General features: G+C 44.4%; 1 protein-coding gene across 1 annotated transcript; it reads left to right on the top strand.

Moving 5' to 3' along the window:
- Positions 1-23,249, top strand: CAPN6 (calpain 6). Its single transcript, XM_045995518.1, has 13 exons — positions 1-39; positions 6,228-6,407; positions 13,927-14,058; positions 15,077-15,285; positions 15,802-15,994; positions 16,767-16,960; positions 17,184-17,261; positions 17,368-17,554; positions 19,386-19,508; positions 19,670-19,872; positions 20,466-20,587; positions 20,932-21,068; positions 21,720-23,249. The coding sequence occupies exons 2-13, from the start codon at positions 6,243-6,245 to the stop codon at positions 21,900-21,902; spliced, it is 1,926 nt and encodes a 641-aa protein (XP_045851474.1). The 5' UTR covers positions 1-39; positions 6,228-6,242; the 3' UTR covers positions 21,903-23,249.
- The last annotated feature ends 2,260 nt before the right edge of the window (positions 23,250-25,509 follow it).

Here is a 25,509-nt window from a genome sequence, read left to right as displayed (position 1 = left end):
GGTGGCGACAGCAGCAGCAAGGCTCCTGGGATAACTCAGGTGAGCAGAGAGGGCATTTGCACACTTTTCTTTGCTGGATAACTTGGAGGCTAGAGGAGGTGAAGCAACTTGAACTTTATAGTTGATCAAACTCTGCAGCTGTAATTTTTATGAGTTGTCGGAATCCAATAGGCGTGAGGAAATAGTTTGAAAACTTCAAAACGGATGGGACACTTTCTGATCAGGGGGATTGTGGTTGTCTGGTGATGAGATTTTTCTGGTGATATCTGGTCAGTTGTGTGTGGGGTTGTTCTTTTTTTGTTGTTGTTTTTGTCTTCTTGTGACCCAAAATACCTGATAAGGAAGAACGTGAACCTGGAAGGGTGGTGTGGAGGGAGAAACCCTCTCAAGCCTGACAGGGCTTCCTTCTGGCATCTGCTGACCCACAGCTGTGGGCAAATTATTGAAATGCAGACATGATTGTGGATCTACACTGTGTACAAAAGGTCTTTAAAAACCCTGGAATTGGGGTGCACGGGCTGTGCACTCTTGCACAAGACAGAGTGGCAGCGAAGGCTGTCCCGTCTCCTCGGCCGGGTGTGTGTGTGGGGGGGGTCCTCCTGCCCTGGTGACAGGTTGATATTCTTCTCTGATTTTCCCTCTAGCTTAAACTTTGATTTGCAGCTGGGGCTCTATCCCCTTCCTCCCCACTCTGCTGCCACTCACGGTCCAGGGTCTTAACTGGCTACTTGGCCAGAGTGGGATGGAGGGGGGAGGGCAATGAAAGGATCCACATATTGCAATTGAAAACTGGTTCTGAGGATTTGGAGCCTGCGGTTTGGGGAGAATCTTCTCAGAAAATGAAACAAATTCTAGCATTCCGACGGTCTCCTCTGGCTTCAGGATAAAGCATCGTGGTTTGTATTCATGTTTTACTGAAATACGGCTAACGTCTCATTTGTTAATATGGGTTGTGAAATTAAGGACATTGTATAGTGTGGGGGGATTAAAAAAAGATTCTTCAGTTGAGGGGGTGGGGGGGCTGCTAATTAACTCCCCTACCAGTTTGTCTGCATGTGTGCGTGTACGCGTGTGAATACTTGGAATTTGAATACTTTTCTTTATTTATCCTTACAGAATCCCTAGCAGGCCAGGGATAAGTCTAAACACTTGCGTTGTGAGGAATAGGTTAAAAAAAAAATCTTACCACATCCTTGGGTGTTTTCATTTCCTAAATTAAAAGAAAAAAAAATCCCCTTTTGACCCCCAGACAAGTGTTTCTTTGATTAGCCTTGATTTGAAATCATCTCACCTTCTGACAGCTTGCAATTCAAGCGCAAAACTCTTGCATGCATTCTTATGAGAAGAAGACAATGAGAATTCTCACAAGCAGGAGGTCTCAGTTTTCGGGCCAGCTCTGTCATTAACTGTGTATGTCACCTTGGATCCGGGCTTTCACCTTCCTGTAAAAGCCAGGAGCTGGGTGTCGTGATTTCTAAGGGTCCTTCCAGGTTAACATTCTATGAAAATTGGAAGTGGATTCTCGCAAGGCTGTAAAATGCGAGTTATAGGATGGGCTTATTCATCCAAGAGGGGGGAAAACACGTAGTGGGGCAAGCCAGCCAAGAAGAAGAGGTGGAAGAGAGAGGAGGGTATCAAATGGCAGAGGGGCCATTTTATATTGGTCTTTTAAAGGTCAGTGAGTATCTTAGTTAGGTAGGCGATTATGTCTCATTTTCCCCTAAGGACAGAGATGAGATTTAATGTGCTAAAAATGAATGTTTTCTAATACTGCTGCTGGACATTGGTCTTATGTTTAACAGTTAAAAGTATGTTTGCATGCTTAATTTTATTAGATCCCCCCACCCCACCAGCGTGATACCCTGCGGTATACGAAGCAGCCACAGTATTTCCATTGTTCTGACGGTGAAACTGAGGGACAGAGCTGTTATCTACACTAAAAGGTGGTATTTGCGACTTGATCCTGGATCTGCTGACCACTTGTGCTCTTTTTACGATTCCAAATTGTTTTGTATTCTTTGATAAATTTCTTCAATAATGGAATTAAAGGGAATTGTGCACTCTTTTTTATTCCTTCCAATTTCTTTGAACAGTCTTCTCTCTGGGTGGAGTAAATGTGTCCCAGATAAGGCTGGATCCAAGGACATTTATGGTCCCATTCCAACCCCAGGATATCTGGCCAACCATTGGAATCTGGTCAGCCATATGTTCCCTGGTAGAGGCGTGTGCATAGATGTGGGCTATGACTGCCTGTGAAGCCATGGGAAGCAGTATTCTCTGGGGAGCATGCCTGTCATCCTTGCTCGGGGGCCACGCTAATCTCAGTATCATCCCATTTTAGTGTCTGTGCTGCTGAAGCCAGCACTCTGTGGAACGTGGATGCTGAGTTTTTATTGCTTCTGCTTCTCCGCAGCACCCCTGCCTGTGAGGCTAAAGTGGTGTCTACTTTATGCCTGGACAGAGTTAGGTCTCCTGCATTCAGTTTGCTCTGAAAACTCCTAGTAGATGTTACCTCCTATCTTGCTTTGAGTACAGCACAGAGGGGGAAACTGGGGGTGGCGCGGGGAGGGAGGGAAGCCAGCCAAGGACACAAGCTCGGGAGCCATGCTCTCCCCATCTCTCCCCCTAAATGCCTGCCCTTCCTCTCCCACTCACTCTGGGCAAAAGCAGCTTGTAGCCTGCAGACCAGATTTCCTCTATCAGAGAACAATTCTCTTTAAGAAACTGAGGCAGATTTACCATTTTAGAGTAAAATCTGGTTTCTATGTTAAGGCTGACCCACAGGTGACAAACGAGTGATTTTCTTCTTAGGAGTTTTCCCAGTACCCCACCCCCCATGATTTCCAGTCCAGTATGTAGCAAAAACTCCATCCTCCAAATGCAGCCCTTGTATTACTCTACGTGGCAAGCTCCCTCAACTTCCCCTGGCAATTTCCCACTTTCCACCCTCTGGACCCACCCCTCCCACTTGCCTGCATCCACACAGCCTTCTTCATGCTCTATCTCTAGGCAGTATGTCCTCATTGAAATCGTACTGCTTGCCACCGTCGTCTCAATGCAAAAGCCCACACTCCGCTTCACCCAATCACCCATGATATGTACGACCCTCAGGACACGGGATCCCTTTGTTAGCCAGAGGCTGTCTTTGGTTGCTACCCTAAGCCCTAGCTTTGTTTCTGTTTACTGACTTCCTGAATATGCCATCTTTAACTTAAAGGCCCTCCTGTCTTCGCAGTTGGGTGCAGTAAGATAACCAAGAAGGAGTGCTCCCTTCCCCACTCTCCTGGGCTCTGGCAGGGCAAATTGTTTGCGACAAACCAACAAACCTGACTTACAAATTTCTGGGTTTCCAGAAGTTTTTTTTTTTTCCCCAGACTTATCTAATGAACCCACTGAGGTGAAGGGTTCCTATTCTCCCATGATCATCAGACCGTGGACATAAAGAACCTTTTCAATATCCACCGTGGCAATAAATTCTAGGCAAAATGCCTCCAAGTTAGGTATCATGTTTGCTTTGGAGGGTTTCCCTCATTTGAGCTTAAAAAAAAAAAGTCCCTTTGGTGACCAAAAGAAGCAGTATGCTGTGAGGGAACGCTGCACACTGAATCTGACATTACACAGACCCGGGCTGGAGTCAGTTTTGCGTTTCTAGCTGTCCCTTCTGCGAGTTGCCATTTCTGCGGATACAAAATAAAGGGCCCGGATAATGCCTCCTAAGCATGGCTGCCGGGAAGAGAACATGAACTGAAATGCGCGTTTCAGACGATACATGCAAATATTAATTGTCCGTGTAAGACCATTTGTCCACTCAACAAATATTTCCTGGACAGCGGGTTGTGCGTCCAGCTCTGTGTCAGGCCATGAGAGCACTGATGATGTGTATCTTGCCTTTCTGGAGCCCTTTCCGCTTGTTCAAAGCACTTTTACTCTAACCATCTCATTAGGTACAGCCACAGGGTAAGGAGGGCAAGAGAGATAACCCCACTACCCTGATGAGAAAATAGAGGCACAGAGGAACCAAGTCAGAAATGGAGCACAGTTCTACTCTGCAGGTCCAACGGGACTTGAGGCTACGATTTTATTCAAATGAAAGCCTGTCAAATTTCAGGCTGATAGCCTGCTATTCCGTATTTACTGTGCACCCCCAAATGCAAGTGCCTGCACCCGAAGCCTTGCCCTATACGCATCAGCTTGATATTCTGTCTCTGAAAGTGTCTACTGGGATCATACTGGTTTTTCAAATAAAACCTGATTTTCTTTTCAATTGATGTGGCTTCTATCTGTGGACAAGCTTTCCTTATATAACAGGGACTCGCACGTTGACTGAGCAGCAAGGGAGGCATGGGGGCAGAGGGCTTTCGCAAGAACAGGAATTATCCATTTATCCAAAACGTTCAAGGACTCGGAGGTTCTGGCAAACTAAATACCCTAATTGCCCCAGACTATCCCCCATTTACAATCCCCAGCCTCTGGCAGTCCACCAAACCTTCCAGGGAAAGCCAGAGGCACAGTAGTGTTTGCTATAAGTTAGAGCACACGTGAAAATTAGGGTCCCATTGTAACAGGCTCCAAAAAGGGGACTCGGTGTACATTCAGATAGGCTCTGATGCTGCTTAACAGAAAATTATTACTGATACCACTCATGCCTCCAAATACAATGAGATACACTTTAATATTTAAAATATGGGAACAGAATTGAATCTGATGACTAAAGGCATTTTGGTATTTTGCAGTGTCCTGTATGTAACCTTCAATTTGAAAAACAATGGTCAATAAATAAGGCTATATATTAGTTAAAAAAAAAACTATGGTTGTTTTTAGCTTCTTATTCTTTGAATTCAGAGAAGAGATAAGTTTGTTTTTATATATTGTAGTTTGCAACTAACGTCAAATTTGATTTTTTTTTTTTATGGTTTTCAAATAGGAAGTCTTCCTTACCAGTAAGGCATCTCAATGTAATACTGAAAGGACATGAAATAAGATAGTAGAGAGGTCTGATTATTATTTCACTTTTCATAAAATAGTGGCTCCTTCTTTATTAATTGGATTTTGAGCTGTGTTACCTACACAGACACTCTTTAATGTGCTAATTAGTTTTTTCAAACTTCTCCCACTTTTCGGTAGATACTCGGACCTTAGTCAGATTTGCCTGTTGCAACCCTCATGCAATCACGAAATATAGACATTTATCTGTAAAATATATTTTTAAAATAATTGGCACCATGTAAATTTTACAGCCCTCCTCTTACTAACCATTGAGCATCAAGAATCATTAAAATCATTACAAATCTATCTTTGTGAATCAAGCAAGGGGATTGAGAACCTTATTATCACCCCAAAGCTACTTAAAATCAAAGTTGTCTTTCAAATTTTCCCCACAAAAACCAGTTGTTAGGGACATTTGAGTGTGGGGCACTCAGATAGACCATTGCTTGAAGAGCCTCTATATTAATTCTCTATCTAGCCATGTGAGATTTTTTTTAAAGCAAAGAAAGCAACAATGTATTGCCATGGGATAAGAATCTATAGTCCATCAAATTAGTGTAACTGAATTTCAGAGTCTTGTTTTTAAAGCGGGCAGATGATTGCATGTTAGGCTTTGAAGAAGAAAGACACAATCTTTCTATCTTTCCTTGTATTTGGAGGCCATCTGCTGAGCTCTGTTGCCTGCATTAGCCTTCTTGGCCAGTAATAAAAAAATGCAAAGCTCTTTAAATGATAAAAGGAAGGAATTGTGTAAAGGGGCTCCGTAGAAGTGAAAGGGGCTGCTTCTCCCCGGAAGTGCAAAATGTGTGGCCCTCAGGGCATCAACTTATTCTGAATGTAATAAAATGACTTTTTTCTTTTATCTTTGAACTTAAAATTGTCCTTTGCTTGAAAGCCTCTCTATGTAAAATGAAAGATAGCCCTTTAAATGCTAATGACACACGTTTAATGAGCAATCTTAACATTTATTTTATATTTTTCAATAATGTTGTTCAGGCCTATATTGCCCCATTTGGCAGAGGAAGAAACTGAGGCCCCCAAATGTTTTAGGCACCTTAGGCAAAACCCCATGCTGAGCCTGGACCCTACTTTCCCTGAAAATCTTCACTTTTCTTCTTCTAAAGCCAAGCTCCACGTTCCTAGCTCCAGGAATAAGTCACTGGGGTGACTACTCTTTATCTAATTTCAGGTAATCTTCAAAATAATTCTTCCTCCAATGACCACAATTTTTCTCATTCTAGACATAGTTCGGCAGTATGGGTCCTCCTCTGAAGGTCTTCAAAAACCAGAAGTACCAGGAACTGAAGCAGGAATGCATCAAAGATGGCAGACTGTTCTGTGACCCGACCTTTCTGCCTGAGAATGATTCGCTTTTCTACAACCGGCTGCTTCCTGGGAAGGTGGTATGGAAACGTCCCCAGGTAACTTTGCCTTTTGTTTGTTGGTTGCTTTGCTTTTTACTTTCTGTCTCCTTCTCCATCTCTTTCATCATAACTCTGCCTGGTGCACTGTTTCTCTCACACAGACTACCACATGCAAAGTGATTTAGGAGACAGCTTTAATATGGCAAGTGTTATGGATCGGTGCTTCTGACTCTAGCTTGAGGTATCTTGAATTTCAGTCATATTTGGTCAGACAACAAATTTAAAAGAAGAACAACAAAACTCTTGATGGGACCAGCATAAATGAAATGAACTCTACAAGGACAAGATGGAGTTTGCATGGTGGGGAGGGGAGACTTCTTGGTTACTCTTTGGATACTGTCACCTGGATCCCCCCACCATTAGCCAAGTGGGATCTAAGTAACAGTGCCGCTCTTTTTTACCACCTATCAGTAGTTATTACGGTTCTTTGTGAAACAGCTGTATATTATGTCTCTAAAGCAAGTCTCAGGACTGCTTCACCAGCCTTGCGTGAGAGGGAGCTCAGTGTATACAATGATAGAATGATGGAATTTGTAGAATAAATGGCAGGCAACCTCGCCCTCTCTAAAGCGTATAACTGGAGGAAGGATATTACACCTGAGCTCCTTCCCGAAGTGGCTTCCCAAAGGCCACAGAGGACTGTTAGGAAATGTACAGGCTTTTTGGTTGCAACTGTTTAGTTGGAATTTCCAGGACTTACGCTCCGAAATGGACTTCTCACGAGAGCCATTGCAGTTGCCGTAGGTTGCCAGCAGGTGGTGCCAAGATACATTGGTCCCTTTAAGGCACTTGCGTCTCCTATGTGACTGGAAGGACAGGTCTTAGTGTTTGCCTGCAAAGTATGATAGCCATTGAGAATATGAGACTGGGAGAAGTCCTCTCCATCGGAAGGAAGATGACAGTCCTCCTGACTTTCTGCGCCTGCAGTTGTTGACATCCCTACAGATCACTGACCTGCAATAAAAATCCGGGAAACGTGAGCAGAATTCACTAGCCACTAAATTGGTATGCAGAGGGGTAAGTTTTGTTTTGTTTTGTTTTTGCAGAAATGCACAGAGAAAATAAAGATATGTAGTCTCAGTGCCACTCTTATGAATGGCTGATGATCATGAGGGGCACTACTCTTTTCTGATGCCTGGATCTGAAAGAAAGGACATCGATAGGGCAAAAATAGCTGAAAAGGAGGCAGGAAATTGAGGAAGGTTTTTTTTTGGGGGGGGGTGGAGAGGATATCTTTTTAAAATAGGTCAGACTTGAATGTATTTCTAGGCCAAAGAGTAAACAGTAAAGAAGAAAAGGTTGAAGACACAAGAGAGAGAAGGAGTGATTGATGAGGAAGAGGTCCTGGGGAGATAGGAGGAGACCCAACGGGTGGCAAAGTTGCAAGCCAACACGAAGCCATTTCCCAGATGTGAACCAAGCTGACAATGCTTTCTGTACTGGCTGGGTCTTGAGACACATGCTCCCTCCTCTCTCTTGGCTCAGTCCTTTGTCCTTTGCCGCCTTCTTCCAAATTCTGTGGACTGAATCCTAGATGGATTAATAGGGAAGGGAAAAACTTGATAACCATGGCAAGAATCCATCTCACCTCTGAAGCAAGCAATACCTCTTCCAGGGTGAGGGGTATCAGAAAGAAAGCGTGAATTGGGGTGGGTAGGAAAAAGAATCAGCATTTATGTTATGCCTACCACGGGCCTAGAGACTCTGTTTGGACTTTTCTGTACTTCTTTTTTTTTTTTTTTCCATTTCCTCTTCATTTGCCATGGCTTGGCAAGGTAGGTATTGTATAGATTTCTCCAATGTGATTCTTTTTTCTGCTTTGAAAACTAGAAGTAAATATTACTATGTCCATTTTATTGATGATGATACTGGGTCTCAGAGACAAGGTAAGAATTTACCTGGGGTCCAACTGCTGACACACTGGGATTTGAATCCAGGTTTGACCCCAAAGTCCACACTACCACGCTGCGTGGCACGGGACACAGAGCTATTTGGGTCCCCTCCTTTGCTAAGATTTGTAGTTTCCCCCAGTCAGTTCCCACATTCCTCCTCCCTGTGTTGATGCTGTACATCTGTTAAAAGACCCATACTCTCCCTTCTGAGAACATACCATGAGCTTAGTCTTAAGCCCAAAGGGAGCATCTTGAAAAACATTTATGGAGCACCTACTCTGTGCACCCTCTGTGCAATTAACAGACACAGCTTGGGGCGAGGTGCTCCCATTCTAGTGGGAGAGATGGCTATTGAGCTATCAAAGAGTTAAATAATAAATGAATGCCTGATATAAGGAATGTTATCTTCAAGCATATAGACAGTAAATCCTGAAGGGTTTTGAAGAAGGGGGAGATCAGCAGATTGGAGTTGTTGGGGAAGGGACCTCTTGTGGGAAGGAGGGAAAAATAAGGTTCTGGACCACCATCTGAGTCTCCTCAAAAGGCTCTGGATTCCTTTCCAGCCAGAGTGGAGGCCAAGCCTGTGGTCAAGAACCACGTCAAAGTTCTCTGGCCTCCCATCAGGAAAGCGGAGAGACAGCCCTGGGCCTCTCTGAATTGGCTCAGGAAGACCAGATGGGTCGCTGGCCTCACCCACTTCGTTGGCAAGGTTGAGAGCCTGGTTTGTAGGAAAGCTCACAGACATCTTGTCCCTTGGCATTCCACACAGCCTCATCCTCAACCAGGGCTGTTTTCTGAAGTCTCTAAAATGAAAGAAGCATGATTAAACTGATAGTCTCTGTTTCTTCCCTTTCCCATGTTTGAAAGCTTCCGCCTTTATAAGCCTTCATGCCTGTAAACCCCACCGCTAGTTGAACCAAATGACTTCAGTTAAGCCCCCAGTATCCTCGGGCAGGATTAAGTGTCCCCTTCTTCCCAACTACCCCTCCCTTGCTGTGTCCCAAGGAGCCACTTTAGATAGGCAGGGATTATGGGAATGTTTTGCAGTTACTCAGGGCTGGCTTATCTGCCATACCCTCCAGAGAAAAATTTTTCTCCTTAACTCCTCCAGGGGTCCTCTGGCCCCAGCTTTTGGCTCAGCTTCCTGGGTACACTGGTTTATGGCTTGAGACATGTGTTCTTGAACTTTCCTGTCCTTCTGGAGCTTCATCGTATACAGTCGTAGTAAATTCTAAACTATGCCGATTTATACTGACTTACAGTGTGATTGTAAGGCTTCAGGTAGAATCTTTAGGGCTGAAATCTGGCTGCCAAATTCCTATTAAAAAATCTCTTCTCCAGCCACTCTCCCCTCCTACCCCACCCTGGCTTTTTTTCCTGACTGACTCATACCCAGCTATGGTAGTGTCTTAGAGTCAGACACATCTAATCCCTGACTAAAGAGGTTCAAACCCTCATGGGGATTTGTGCTGCAGCTGTGGGGGAAGGGAGGGCAACCTGCACAAGATCTTCTATCAGCTCTGGTCGAGTATTGAGCTTTGTCCCTACTTACCATTTCCTTTGCCCAGGTTCTTCCATGAGGAATACCCTCCCCAGGGGCCATTTCACTACCCCAGGTGGGAGGAGGGTGATGAGGGTCTGGATGAAAGCCAAAGGTGGTAGGAATGGAAGGGAAAGTTCAATGAGGGGCAACATCAGAAGCAGAATACACAACCCTCAGTGACAGATTGCCTGGGAGGAAAGAGTAAAGGGGAAACACTTTTCGCTGTGCTAATAGACGTTTCCAGCTCCCTGCTGAATGGGGCACCTCCATGCAGTAGTTTTGGCCTAGGCTGGTCATAAAGTTCTTATCCTTCCTAGAGATCATGTCCCCCCATCCTTACTTGTCCTCATGTTTTCCACTGGTGACACAGTCAAAGAGAGTTTGATGGGTCCATCCCATTTATCTCCATCAGTCCTGCTTATTTTCAATGGTGCCATTTACCAGCTTTCCCACAGCACAATTTAGAGACTGTAAAATTTACCTGCCGAAAGAGTGCAAGGCAATGATTTTTAGTAAATTCACCAAGTTGCAAAAACTTCACAGTAGAACAGTCACATCATCCCCATGAGACTCTTTGTACCCATTTGCCGTGAGTAACACCGCCCCCCCCCCCATCACAGGCACTCACTATCTGCTTTGGGTTTCTATCTAGATTTGCCTGGCTCTAGAGATTTTACTTGGAACAGAAAAGTAGAAGTAACTAGCTTCTTTTGCTTAGCATAACATTTTCAAGGCTCATTCATGTGACAGCATGTAATCAGTTTGTCCCTCCGATGGCTGAACAGTATTTCATTTCATGGATGTGTACATTCTTCCCAATTAAAGCAGTTTGAGATTTATACTTGGAGTCTTCTAAGCCAAAGCCTGAAGGCTCAAATAAGATAATTATGTAATGACTTGGGTCAGCATGGCAAGCCTGGAGCTCTCTTGGAAATGCTCCAAGCCTGATAATCCTATGTCTCCCTCCCCAGTCTTCCAGAGGTCTCTGCGAAGGGAGATGAGGTGAGGACAATGGCAAGGACTCTCAGTGCTCAGCTAAGAGAACAAATTTCCTAGAGAAGCTGTTTTGCTTATAGAGGGCTTTGACTCAGGGATGAGGGTATGTGGGGACCATTTCTGGCTTTACTCTTGGTGTCCAACTTTCTAGTTGTGTGTGTTTCCCCCTAAGAAATTATTTTGCCTTGACAAATGATCCAGTTCAAGGAACACAGCAACTGTGCCAACACAGCTGGGAGCCATTAGGGGCCCAGCATCTTCCCTCCCTCTCAAGCCACCCAAATATGTGAATATGTGAGCTGTGACCTCTCCCCAACTCCATTCCTTACCGGTCCAGCAGAGCTCAGGCTACAATGGCCCCTCTTCACTCTCCATCTCAGCTCAGAGTTACAGAAAAATTTCTCCCATCTTACTTCCTTACTCCCAACACGAAGATACTCCATTGTCTGAAACTAGGGAAAAAGTAAATAAACAGCCATTTCATTATTTTCAAATGTGTCACCAAAAAAGTCCATTTGTCCGTTAGGTTTGCACTGGCTTATTACCCTTTATTTTTTCTCCCTCTTTAGCTTCTTTCTAATCTCTGACTTCCTGAAAGAGGTAGAGGTTGTAGCGTAATAAAGATTTTCTCCCATTTTCATGTCACGATGCTGACATACACCAGAGATTGATTCCCATTGAGTGAAATAAATTAAGGAGTTTAAAGCCGATTGGTGATATTTAGCCTGGAACCAAAAGCTGAGATATAACTTAAGTAAGTCTTTCCAAAATAATGAAGAGCTATTAGGCAAGTGTTCAGCAGAGAGGCATGAAGCATATTCCCTAACTATATGTCTTTTTGAAGAATCTAAAACTTCAGTCCTAGTTCCTACTAACTAGCTGCCTGCCTGGAAGGGCAAGTTGCTGCCTTTTCCTGAGCCTTTTTCTCCTTTGCAAAATAAACAGGTTGAGTAAATAATCCCTAAAATTTTTTTTAACTTTGACAACCTATGGCTGTTAATTTATCATGTTTTAAAATCCATTATTAAGTGGCCATCCATCATGCATGAAGAGTGGTAAAGGAAAACTGGGCCATGGGCCAGTTTATAAGAGGAAATAGAAAATAAAAGATTTTGGGGGGGCCCAAATTTATATTCTTTCATGATTACACACACACACACACACACACACACACACACACACACTCTGACCACATTCAGCTTAGATCTACAGGAGAATAATTACCCAGTTTCTCAATTTGAGTTCTGTTTACAAGTATTTGTTCATTTATGTGACCCTTTAAGTCTTGAATAAAAGCTGGCATGACAAAAGTGTTGGCTGAGCCTGGATCCCTGTTGTGAAATGAGAGCTTCATGGCAATCCAAGACAGTGTAATGCAACCCAAACCACTAACAACTTTACGTGAAACCAGCAAATAATTTGCCTTAATGATCTAAAAGCACACTTTTCCACACATCAGTGTCCACTTTATTGTTTTTCCATGCTAGGCAACTATTATTTGCATAATCTATACCCAAGAAATCATTATATAACTCTATGTCTTGCTCCAAATAAAATGATAACACCTGGCCCACAAGAAAAAGCTGTGTTTAGTTTCATCTTAGAAAGGGCAAAGAAACAATTGGGAGAAAAAGAATATCAGAGCCTAATTCACCCAACATACCTACTCTATACTCAATAAGTGAAAAAACAGACAAGTCCCAAACCATAAAAAGATATTAAGATATCTTCTTCTAAGACAAAAAAGTAATGTCGAGACACTAGGTATGCATCTTAAAAAAAAAAAAAAAGACCAGAAAATCCCAAACTGAAAACCCACCTAACCCTCTCTTTTTGGCAGAGTGATGCCCAATTAATCTTTATTTTGGATTTGTCCCTGCTTAGGATGTTTATTCCTTTCCAGAGTGATTTTGGCTTTTAAAGAATATATGGAATGTTTCATTCTGTAGACCAGACCCTTCATCAAGGAGGATTATGTCCATTAAAAAAAAGAGGTTTGAGAACCAGAAAAATATAGCTGTCTCCATTTAATAAATTTTAAAAAGATATATGTCTAGATTTTCTTTCCATTTGAGACTAAGATTTATTTCTGCTGGGTAAGCAGAATCTCAAGGTACCGGTCAACGGCTTCCTCCGTGAAGCTTTCTCCAGCTACTCAAGATTTCGTTGGTATTTCCTGCTTTTGAACTCTGCAAGTGCTGATTCTCTGAGTCACACAATCATGTCTTCAATTACGGGATATTATGGGGGTGGGGATGTTTTTGTCTATGTCTCTCTACCCATTGTGCCTCCATACTTCTCTCTTGTTGAACTGCCTCACGCTAGTCATCCCTAAAGCTTCAACTCAAGTGTCACTACTGCTATTCAATCTTTTCTATCTACCACCAGGGAGAGTTTGGGGAAACAAATAAATAGTGCCCCTCACCTCTGTCTGGCTTCCCTCAGAGCAACCTCTGTGGGAAAAGAGTGTGTTGAAGTGCTCCTGTGAGTGGTCAATTACCACCTGCTATTAGTGCTGCTGCCATCTATATTCATCCAAAGATGTGGAAAAATCTAGTTGCCATGGAGACTGCCTTCGCCTTTGCTTTTTGTTGGGGAAAGGGCTTTCTGTATAAGGTCTCCTAACTCATTTTCCCAGGGAGGGAGAAGCATTCACCAACAAACCCTTGTCTTTTGAAATGCAATTACCCTTCCAGGCACAGGTGCTTCAGAAAATCTCCTCGTGACCAATAGGACCAGAATGCAATGTGCTAATCTCTAGTTCCCTTCAAAAGCTCACTGCTCTAGGGAAAACTCTTCCAAACCACAATGCTAGTTATAAGCGCTCCCACCAGCCTATCTCAACCTGTCTCATTGTATCCCTGCCTCTCATTTCTCCTGCCACTTCCCCTTATATAACCCTATCTCTGTGGCCGGATGATTGACTGCTTTGTATTTGTCCTCACAAACCGCCCTCCCCACCCCGGACCTTCCCTTTATCCCATTTATGGAAGTCCTAGTCACTATCTTTGTCCTGCCTACCTCAGCTCACGCTGACTCTTGGGAAACACTTTCCACCCCTTAGAACCAATTATTGTATCCATAGGACATCTGTGACGACCCCCGTCTGATTGTGGGCAACATCAGCAACCACCAGTTGATCCAAGGGAGACTGGGGCACAAGCCGATGGTCTCTGCGTTTTCCTGTTTGGCTGTTCAGGAGTCTCACTGGACAAAGGTATCCCCCTCTCTTGTGAGATCTCACTCAATTTCCACCTTCTTGTCTTCCTTAGTAATTTGGGAAAAATTGGATTGTAAGGTTTTTAGATTGTTCAATTCTTGAATTATGAGGATTTTTTTTTTTTTTTTTTTTACCAATACAGAAAGTTGAAAGAATTTTACAGGGAGAACCTCTGTACTCACCTAGATTCTTACCATAAACATTTTACTCTGTTGGCTTTGTCACACATTAGTTGACCTTTTGTCACTTGTAGCCCTTTGATGTAGTAGCTCTGCCTACTGGTGTGCTCTGCACCAATTGGAGGATAGAGCCAGCAGGGGACAGGAAGTTACAGATATGAATAACAGAAAAGACAAGAAAGATGGAAATAGTTCTTTGAGACGGTTCTAATAAATTCTCAAGTAAAAAAATTCCTTCAGCATTTAGGTCAAGTTGAAGGCATTGAAATGTTGACTTGATTTGACTTTTCTTCAGAAAAAGAATTTTCGAAGAGTAATTTGTAACTGAATATAAAAAGAGGATTTCTTCAACATAATTTTGTTCAAGGTGTGAATCAAATCCATATAGAATCTACATGAAATCTCTAGGACAGAACTTTGAAACCTGAAAGTACAGGGGTCTTGTATTTCAGGGGTCTTGTATTTTCAGTGATTTTGTCTTTTAAAATGTCTTATTTAGGTGGTTAAACACGCGACTGTGAACGTTTGGATAGATGGTTTCTCATGATCGAGTTTGTAGATTATCTGTGGGAAATAAATGAATCCCTAACTGGCTTCCCCTCAGTCACCCTATGTGTATTTGGGGCCTCCATGGTAATATTATCCTCAACAAAACTGACCTAGGGAAGCAAAATTTGGGCAAAAAATGCCCAACCTAAGACTTCCCAACCTAGACCCAAACCAAGTTATTTGGTGTGCTTCCTAAGGCCATCTAGCTTTGCCAGAAGTCAACTGCAACTCAGTATTTGGGAGTTGTCTGGCGAATAAAACTTATACGACTGTTCTTATATTTCTAGACAATTCCCAACCATAAGGAACAGGAATGGGACCCTCGAAAGCTCGATAAATATGCTGGGATATTTCGCTTCCGTTTCTGGCATTTTGGAGAATGGACTGAGGTGGTGATCGATGACTTGCTGCCCACCATCAATGGAGATCTGGTTTTCTCCTTCTCCACCTCCATGAATGAGTTTTGGAATGCTCTACTGGAAAAAGCTTATGCAAAGTAAGGAGCAGGGTTGACCAGTCAGTGGTCAGGGTAGACGAGGGAGGGAAGGCCATATTTGTCCTTGGAAGGTCATTCTCACCCAGCCGAGCCCTTGAGTTTAAATGGAGTAGGATACCAGTCAGATCTAAGGCATTGCTTTGGGCCTGGGCCTGGTCCTCAAAAATCCTGGATGATAGAGAAATGAGCTCTTCTGGACTCCATTAAAACCCCTCCCTACTCCTAGGTGCCCCTTCCTGCTGCTAATCAGTGAATCACATAGCGTGATGGCCTCACTTGTTCTCCTTCCCTAATATTTACCTAGAGAAGGAAACTTCTTCATGGACTGTCCTTGCTCAACATAACCTAAGCTTAGAAATCTCTGACTATAATCTCAGAATACCTCTCATTTCATACCTCTAGAAAAGCCAGCTGGTAAATGCTGGCTGGGTGAGAACTGTTCTAGTTCTTGGGAACAAGATGTTGTCGACCTGGAAAAATCAGTTTACTGAGATAACCTTGCATATTTGTGCCCAGGCTGCTTGGTTGCTATGAAGCCCTTGATGGTTTGACCACCACTGATATCATCGTGGACTTCACTGGCACACTGGCTGAGACTGTTGACATGCAGAAGGGAAGATACACCGAGCTGGTTGAGGAGAAGTACAAGCTGTTCGGGGAGTTGTACAAAACATTTACCAAAGGAGGACTGATCTGTTGCACCATTGAGGTTTGTTGTCTCCCCAAAACAACCATTCTTTGCTCACACTACAAAATTAGTAGGGAATGTCACTCTTCCCCAGAAGTTCAGGAGAAGGCATTATGGTGTCCAGAAATCTAACAATATACATTGAGTCCTCGATCAGAGGCCATAGAGCTTTAACTTTCTTTATTTTTTAAGAATTTATTTATTTCAGACAAAGAGAGAGTAAGAGAGAGAGAACATGAGCCGGGGTGGAGGAGGGGCAGAGGGAGAAGCAGACTCCCCGCTGAACAGGGAGCCTGATACAGGACTCGATCCCAGGACCCTGGGATCATGACCTGAGCCGAGGCCAGACACTCAACAGACTGAGCCACCCAGGTGCCCCAGAGCTTTAACTTTTTATCCTTCTGTACCAAATATCAAACTGGGGGCCAGTGCAGTTTCTGAGCTGGTATAAGTAACCTCTGCTAAGTTATTCCTCCTGCCTCTGCCCCTGGTGGTAGAAGTTATAGCTGTTTGTTCACACAATAAACCAGGCCCACCAAATATTTAAGCTGCTTGTATCAATATACTATTGTGGGTAGCTTCAATCTGAATTGTTTAAGTGGGTTGTTATATTAAATTCTTTATTTCCTTTCTTTCACTTGCTTTGTGTCCAGTCAGGTGTCTGGATAAAATTTCTAACGGCTCAGGGAGAACTGGCTTCGACCATACTGGGGTAAACCAATCAAGGAAGAGTTGGAGCCAGGACTTGGGTCTCTCAATTCTTGTGGCTTTATGTATTTTCCTTTATTCTCAGTCTCCCAATCAGGAGGAGCAAGAAGTTGAAACTGACTGGGGTCTCCTGAAGGGCCATACATACACCATGACTGATATTCGCAAGATCCGTCTTGGAGAGAGACTGCTGGAAGTCTTCAGTACTGAGAAGCTCTATATGGTTCGCCTGAGGAACCCCTTGGGGCGTCAGGAATGGAGTGGTCCCTGGAGCGAGATGTGAGTGACGTTTCACTTGAACAGCCCTGTAGTTCTCTCAATGCATCCCTCCAGGTTGCTAGCAGGCTGCCATTGCTTAGTGACATCTGTGGGGTTTATCACCCAGCCAGAGGTGAAATAAAGCAGGCCCAATCCCCACCACTTCCGGTCCTTTGGTGTTGTGCTTCCTATAGGAAGTCAATGGTAAACCTAACTGCTTATCTCTTCGTTTGATTGCTTTTAGTTCTGAAGAGTGGCAGCAGCTTACTGTGGCAGACCGCAAGAACCTGGGGCTTGTTATGTCTGATGATGGAGAGTTCTGGTGAGAGGCTGGTTTCTGTGCTAAGGGCATTGGGGCTCCCACGTGGAACTACCGAGGTAGGTTTTCAGCACCATGTTCATTTCTTTTGGGTCCTCCTTCTGTTCAGGATGAGCCTGGAGGACTTTTGCCGCAACTTCCACGAACTGAACGTCTGCCGCAATGTGAACAACCCTCTTTTTGGCCGCAAGGAACTGGAATCAGTGGTGGGATGCTGGACTGTGGATGATGATCCCCTGATGAACCGGTCAGGAGGCTGCTATAACAATCGTGATACCTTCCTGCAGAATCCCCAGGTGAATTAATTTGGTCTTTTTGCTTGACCTCCAACTTCTCAAGGCCATAGGAACTCAGGTCTCACGTTGCAGTATTTCCTTGACATCGGTTTTTCCATTTGCAGCTGTTATGTAATATTCATCAACCTAGGCTTCTAGGGATTGGCTCAGATGCTGTAAGTCACTGCAGACTGTGTCTACTGCAGTGACGTATGTGGGCAATAATATTAAATCGGAGCCATCTCCTCTGGCTGCCTCTCCCCTGGCACCATATTGCTTGGCGTGACTCTTTGTGATTGTCCCTCATCAGACAGAAGGGATCTGCTTCCAGACACTCTCTCAATACTTTTTCATTTCTTGACTGTTCTCTGAATGCTGTCATTACACCTCCCTTTTCTCACCCAGAGCCAGGTCATTCTGCCCAGGATCCGAAGCACTACCCCATCAGTAACCCCATCCCATCCATCCTCCATTACAATGCTCTTCCATGTGATCCACTGGAGTCAAGCCCGGGCATGCCCCAAAGCACAAAATCCAAACATTCAAAAGCCTGAAACTATAATAATCTTGATGGTTTTGCCCCCAGATGTGTTGATGAGATACCCACAGGAGGCCAGAATTCTGACTGACCTTATGTGGGTATGTCTTTTCTATCCATGGGCCTCATTGGCCAGGCATTTGGAAGGACACTAAGATGAGTAGGCTGATTTTTTTAAAATATTTTATTTATTTGACAGAGAGAAATCACAACTAGGCAGAGAGGCAGGCAGAGAGAGAGGAGGAAGCAGGCTCCCTGCAGAGCAGAGATCCCGATGCAGGGCTTGATCCCAGGACCCTGGGATCATGACCTGAGCCGAAGGCAGAGGCTTTAAGCCACTGAGCCACCCAGGCGCCCCTAGGCTGATTTTTTTAAACTCATACTCCCCCCCTCATTCTTTCCATCTTAATTGTCCTTAAAGAAAGGAAAGCTCCCATTACCGCCCTGCTCCCTGCCTGACATCATCCCCATGTACAACCCTGGAAATGTTTCAAATATCAGGCACATTGAGCTAGAGAAACGGGCTTTTGGCTTCAATCTTAACTGTCTGCACAAGATTGATCTTTATGGGTCTTGCAAACCTATGGTTCTGAATTTGTTTTCTGTTTCTTGCTAGAGGGAGAGAAAAAAGCAGAGAGAGAGAGAGAGAGAGAGAGAGAGAGACAGAGACAGAGAGAGAGACAAAGAGAGAGACAGAGAGAGACAGGCCAAGGGAACAATCAGATACCTTTTAGTTTTATTGCCCAATGGCACGATGATGCCCTGAGATGACGTTTCCCAGTCTCAGGCACAGGTCTGCAGCTTTCCTGCAGAGGGTGGCAAAGAATCAATCAGTTCTCCAAGGAAGTGGATCCAGCCCCACCCCAAGCCACATATCTGGGCTGGCTGTAGGAGTCTAGCCAAGGGGGGTGCTATAGTATCAGGCTAAGCCAAACAACTATAGTATGAGGCTGAGCCAAACAAAAGTGCCTCTTGCCTTTATGGGTTCTGGAATTTTTTGGTGGGCAGCTTTTTGAAGCAAGGGTAAATTTAAAATAAACCCAAGATCTTACCAAGAAGAATAACCTCTTTGGTATCAAAGACCCAGGCATGAAGTTGTCTCTCAATCCATGCCAAATGCCATAGGGAGGAATGATATATGATCTCCACTTAGCAAGCCCATGAGTTAGCCAAGGCCTCATGTCTGGTCCATGGCAAAGCCCAGAAAATAATCAGAGTCTCTGTTTCTCGATGTAGTTATCTTCCCTGAAATCTGAGCTGGCTCAGCTGAAACAGAAGTGCTAACTAAAGTCCTTGGTGGCTTCTTTCCCTTAGTACATCTTCACCGTGCCCGAGGATGGGCACAAGGTCATTATGTCACTGCAGCAGAAGGACCTGCGTACTTACCGCCGCATGGGAAGACCTGACAATTACATCATTGGCTTTGAGCTCTTCAAGGTAAGATTGGGCATGTGGAGCAGAGAGAATAATGACAGAGTCACAGTGGGGAGGGGAATGAAGATAGGTCCAAGGATAAAGAAAACAGAGGACCTAGGATCTCCTAACACAAACACTGTGATTCTAGTGGGATGGAGCATTTTGTCCTGTCTCATTTCCAGGTGGAGATGAACCGCAAGTTCCGCCTCCACCATCTCTACATCCAAGAGCGTGCTGGGACTTCCACCTACATTGACACCCGTACTGTGTTTCTGAGCAAGTACCTGAAGAAAGGCAACTATGTGCTTGTCCCAACCATGTTCCAACATGGCCGCACCAGCGAGTTTCTCCTGAGAATCTTCTCCGAAGTGCCTGTCCAGCTCAGGTTCAGTTCCTGTGGCCAGCCCTGCAAACTCCTAGTCTCTGCTTTGTCTCCAGTTCTGACCCCCCACCAACCTCCCTTGACCCTGTTCCTCCTATGCAGACATGCAAAAGGACAACCTGTCTGAGTCAGACTTCACTGACATGATGGTGGTAGAACTATTTCTCAAAATGGTTATTTTTGTAACCATGAAAAATTCCCCAGGAGAGATCTGAGCTTCAAAGCTCTGGGCTGCCATTTCAGGGGAACAGGCCTATAGCCTAAGCTTTCCGATATACATCTTCTCTTCCATTTTCTGGCTGACTCTATTCTTCTCTTAAGCAGCTGATACTCCTTACTGCTCCTCTATTATATTCTGAGTGCTGGGTCACCAAAGCTACCTTCTCACCCCAACCCTGTCTACTCTGATCTTTATCTTCTGGTCCTTAATGCCAAGGGAAGAGAAAACAGACTCATAAAATATAAGCCATGTCTGAGGAGGAATGAGCTGGGTCACTCAGCATTTCATGCTTTTCAGCAACAATGGCTGCCTTAGCAGGCCAATCTCGTCAGAGGGCATTCATCATCAGTAACGTGTCTTCTCTTCGATGTTCCAGGGAACTGACTCTGGACATGCCCAAGATGTCCTGCTGGAACCTGGCTCGTGGCTACCCAAAGGTGGTGACCCAGATCACTGTTCACAGTGCAGAGGGCCTGGAGAAGAAGTATGCCAATGAAAGTAAGAACTGCAGAGGTGTCTGGGAAAGCAAACTTCAGTTTCATTTATTGCACATATGTTTAGAAAAGGTGGTCACGAACGATTCTCTCCAGGGGTATTTTCAGCCTCGGAAAATCAGGATGGCTGTTGACCTGGACAGAGAATGGGATGTGAACTTCCTTGGGCAAGGCCTACATACTATTCACTTTTATAAAGGATGGGGAAGAAAAGGGAATTGGGAACCAGGGTTCAAGGTCACCTGGTACCCAGGTGTTAGGCTGAAAAGTCCCTGTGAACTAGTTTCTCGACTGTCTAGAAAGGGTACTGTAATCACTCTGTTAAACGCGACTGTTGCTTTGTTCCAGCCGTAAATCCATATTTGGTCATCAAGTGTGGCAAGGAGGAAGTCCGTTCTCCTGTCCAGAAGAATACTGTCCATGCCATTTTTGACACCCAGGCGATCTTCTACAGAAGGACAACTGACATTCCTATTATAGTGCAGGTAAGACTGTGAACAGGAAACCTCCCCCCCAACCCCACCCCCACCCCCACCCACGCCCTGCCTCCAGGATGGCTCCCATTCCATTCCAGGTGCTAGATTATCCCAAGTATCTAGGATATTCAACTATCCAGGATACAGAGCAAGGGTCATTCTGGGCTTTGGTTGTTTGTTTTTACTCCAACACACCTACCACCAAGCACAGACACTGACTTCCTCATTAATTTCCATTGTAAATATCCTCTTCTCTATCCCGTTCATTGTGGGCAGAAGCTCACACACTCACAGATACACATGCTGTGACATGTACTATAAAATCCTATGAGGGGAAGCATATGCCAGGTCAGATGATCCTTATCCTGCTAGATCGGCATGGACCACTATCCTTTGGCTGTTTTTCTGACTCAGTGTCTCTGCCCAGCTGCCTTTACAAAGCCTTCACATAGCTTGAGGCTGACCTTGAGCCCTCCTGGCTGGCTTGTCACCACTCCTCTTTGAGGTAGCCTTCTGTCAGCCAGAGCCCATTATCAGGAAAGAGTATCTCAGTTTTAAAGCAGAGCTTTCCAAGTTCAGCATTGGGTTCTAGATGCCATTGGGCCAAGTCTGGTCTCACAGAGTGTGGTTCACATTCGCTTTCTTGACTTGTCTCTCCAGGTGTGGAACAGCCGGAAATTCTGTGATCAGTTCCTGGGGCAAGTTACTCTGGATGCTGACCCCAGCGATTGCCGTGATCTGAAGTCTCTGTACCTGCGTAAGAAGGGTGGCCCGACTGCCAAAGTCAAGCAGGGCCACATCAGCTTCAAGGTCATTTCCAGCGATGATCTCACTGAGCTCTAAATCTTCAGCTCTAGGGAATCCTGACAGAGCTTTCCAGCCTTCCCTTTTCTGTCAGGTGCCAGGTCTTACCTAATCCATACTCCTTTCAAAGAAAGAAACTCACAGTAACTAACTTTCCCTTTCCTCTGATAAATTCCCCATACCTCCCGATCCAGGTAGCATCAGTAGCTACATAACCTATATACCTCCAGCAGCTGGACAGGGGGAGGTGACAGTCCTATGTGGAGATCATGTAGATGTTTGCCAAAAAAAGATCTCTGGGACTTCCGGGGGTGCGATTTGAGCAGGACAACAACGGCCTGGATACCCTACAGAAGGCTTTGCAGCTTTCAGGCACCCAATGTTCTCTCCCCTGTAGGGCGTGTTGAAGAGGGAGGAGGGGTGATCAAGGCCAAGCTGGTCTAGCCTGATATCCCAGCTCCTGACTGAACACTACAGACTTGCCAGCAGCATTTTAGTCAGCGGCCAGAGCCTGCTTCTGAGTCCCCAGCCCTTATCACCACCAGCACTCATTGCCACCTCCGCTGCCACCACCATCAAACACCACCAAACATCACCACCCCCGGAAAGTGGTGTCCTGCCCTCACCCAAGTCACCCCCCACAGTAGGTTTTACCTTCATGTTGAGGAAGCTTCCTAGGTGCTTAATGATGAGCCGGAGTTCAGTGAGGTTGAGTCAGCGAGTAGAAAGGGCCTGAGCTCCAGCTCGATGGAAGCCAGCTGTGTGCCCCAAAGAGGGAAACGTGGAAGAAGCTGCAGTGGGAGACAAAGCCTCGGTCCCCCACCCATCCACACACACCTACACTCACACACGCGCATGTGGGCGCGCACGAACTACCGTTCAGGCAGTCAGCGGGCAAGAGGAAGGACGAATAAGTACCACACACCCCCGAAAGGATGAAAAAACCCACCCAGGCATATTGTACAGCCAATTTGGGGCCCCTGACTGCAATGTGAAACCTCCTGCTGCTGCTAGGTTTACAAACAAGCCCATTGTCCTGTGCCTCCTTATATCATTGGGACTGAAGACCCCACCTGGGGGCTTGAGATTTTGGGTCCCAACCCTAGGCCTCCCGTTTGGGAAGGTTTGCTCCCTGGGGGCATTTTTTTTTTTTTTTGCCCTCTTGTTTTTTCCAGTATTTCTAAGGAATTTTCTCTACAGTCAGTCCTTCTGAAATGTTCTTCCCTCTGTCTCATCTATCAGCATTCTACCCTTCTTTCAAGGTCCAGCATAGATACCACCTCCACCATGAAGCCTTCCTAACCTCTCCCAATCCCCACTTCAGACAATATTTCAACGCTTTTTCTGCAATGATGAAGAAAAAACATAGTTGTAGTACTTAGTCTAGTCCAGCACGCATTCATTTAAAAACATATTTTGTAGGTTTCTTTTTTTTAGCTCACTCATTTCTTACCATGTTTTCCAGTCTTTGTAACTTCTGCAGTGCCTTCCCACCACACTGCCTTACATAATCCAAACCACAATAAAGTTCACATTCAATAAACTGACCGGTCTTGACTTGATTTGTTGGCCCAGGAAAGATGGCAGGAGTGACCATCTCTTGAGACTCATTCTGGAGCCACTAGGGTTGGTAGTAGGGATAGGGAAATCTGTGCGACCTGGCGCTAATCAGGGGGGAGGTTGGGAAAATAGAGGGGGAGCTCTTCTATTCCACACTTAAGGATATTTACATGGTATTTGGGGTTACACGATTTTGAAACCCTTATGGGTTTGGACTCTAGGCCAAAGCTACAGTGGCCAGATCTTTCAAGTGCAGACCTCCCAGCAGAAGAAAATACCATCTCCTTTCTCCATCAGCCAAATGGATGAGAAGACTTCATGTACTTGTTTCCACACTCAATATGTCATCTGCCCATCTTAGGGTAAGTTATGGAGAAGCTTGTCTCCGTTTTCCTTGATCCCTGCCTCTTGACAGACAAGGCTATCTAGGCAAGGGAGGGGTCTCCAACCTCAGCAGAACAGTCCTTCCTTTAATAAAGCCCTCCATCCCTGTCCCTACAACACTAGTTCTGATCACACTGGAGAGGCCATTTTAAATACAGGTGTCCAGACGTGGTAGAGCTTTGTCAGAAATGAACTCTACAGTACAAGTAATGTAATAGTTCTATATGGTCAACAGATGGCACTATGATATTACAATTAAGCTCAAAGAAGCTACTACTTTTTTTTTTTCTTGCAGGGTAAGAATTTTTTTCCTCCTGCAAATCCAACGGTAGAAAGAAAAAGGAACGGACACTGTTTTTGATTGTTTGCTGTGTGTCAGTTTCCAGGCCCAGTGCTTTACACTATTCACCTCATTTTAAAGCCCATAACAACCTTACAATGTGCTGTCATTATCCCCCTTTTCTCAAAAACAAGGAATTTCAGTCACTGAGATGCTAAATACCCTACTCAAGATGGTTCAGTTATTATTAGTTAGGCAATCATATCTATTGACTCCTAGACCACAACCTTTTCCAGGAAAATATGCCGTCCCTCAGAAAGTGGAAATATCTTCCTTACATTTATAATACCAGCTGTATATCCACAGTACTGTACCAGGCATACATACAAAATGTGGCTCTCTGAATCTTTACCTCTCTCACTTACTCATGCATGTTGGTACTTACATTCACACATGTATAATTTGTCAGTACACTTGGGTTTCCCAAAGGAAATCCAATGCACTAATATACACCACTATGTATTTGACCACAACAACACGAGTGTATCTCAAAATCATTATGCTGAAAGAGCCAGAAAAGAGGATACAACCTGCCTGATTCCATTCATAGGAAACCTTGAAAATTCAAAAGCCTCTCCAATAACATAAAACTTACCACTGATTGCCTAGGGAAGTGGGGAGGGGAGAAAGAAAAATAGTACAACGTGACCTGAATCAACTTTGGAGGGTAATGACTACATTCATTATTTTCTAACTACTCTGTGTTGTGACCATTATGTTGGTTCCACAACTGTGTGCATTTTTCAAAACACAACTGACTTTTGCTGCAAATAAATTCTTTAAAGATTTATTGGAGACGGAGAAAGAGAGAGAGTGTGTGTGTGTGTGAGCAGGGGAAAGGGCAGAGGAAGAGGGATAGAGAGAATTTCAAGCAGACTCCAGGCTGAGTGTGAAGCCTGATGCAGGGCTCAATCCCAAGACCCTGAGATCATGACCTGAGCCAAAATCAGGAGTTAGACACGTAACCAACTGAGCCACCCTGGAGTGCCACTGTAAATACATTTTTAGAAAGTAAAGTCCTTACAACCACTTCACCCCAAGACTGATCCTTTAAACTTCTGTAGGTATTATATCTAAATACATTAGAAACTCCTCCAGACAATATTATATATAATATATATATTTTGTTTGTTTGTTTGTTTGTTTCAATTGTTGTACATATTTTTTTAAAACCTAAGAGGAGGAAAATAGTCTCGTATATTTACCATTTCTGTTTCTCTTTATTCCCAAAGTTCCAAGATTCTCCCTGGTATCATTTTATGTTTAGCCTGAAGAACTTCCTTTGGTATTTCTTAAAGAGTTGTTTGCAAATTCTCTTTGTTTTTCTTCATCAAAGCATGTCTTTATTTTGCCTTCATTCCT

Source organism: Meles meles, chromosome X (assembly GCF_922984935.1).
Source record: "Meles meles chromosome X, mMelMel3.1 paternal haplotype, whole genome shotgun sequence".
NCBI classification, from domain to species: domain Eukaryota; kingdom Metazoa; phylum Chordata; class Mammalia; order Carnivora; family Mustelidae; genus Meles; species Meles meles.
This window is presented reverse-complemented; position numbering and strand designations above follow the sequence as displayed.

Coding starts and splice junctions, on each gene's coding strand:
- CAPN6 (XM_045995518.1), top strand. CDS start 6,243: ATGGGTCCTCCTCTGAAGGTCTTCAAAAACCAGAAGTACCAGGAACTG. Junction 14,059..15,076: donor AGGAGTCTCACTGGACAAAG/GTATCCCCCTCT, acceptor TTATATTTCTAG/ACAATTCCCAACCATAAGGA. Junction 15,286..15,801: donor CTGGAAAAAGCTTATGCAAA/GTAAGGAGCAGG, acceptor ATTTGTGCCCAG/GCTGCTTGGTTGCTATGAAG.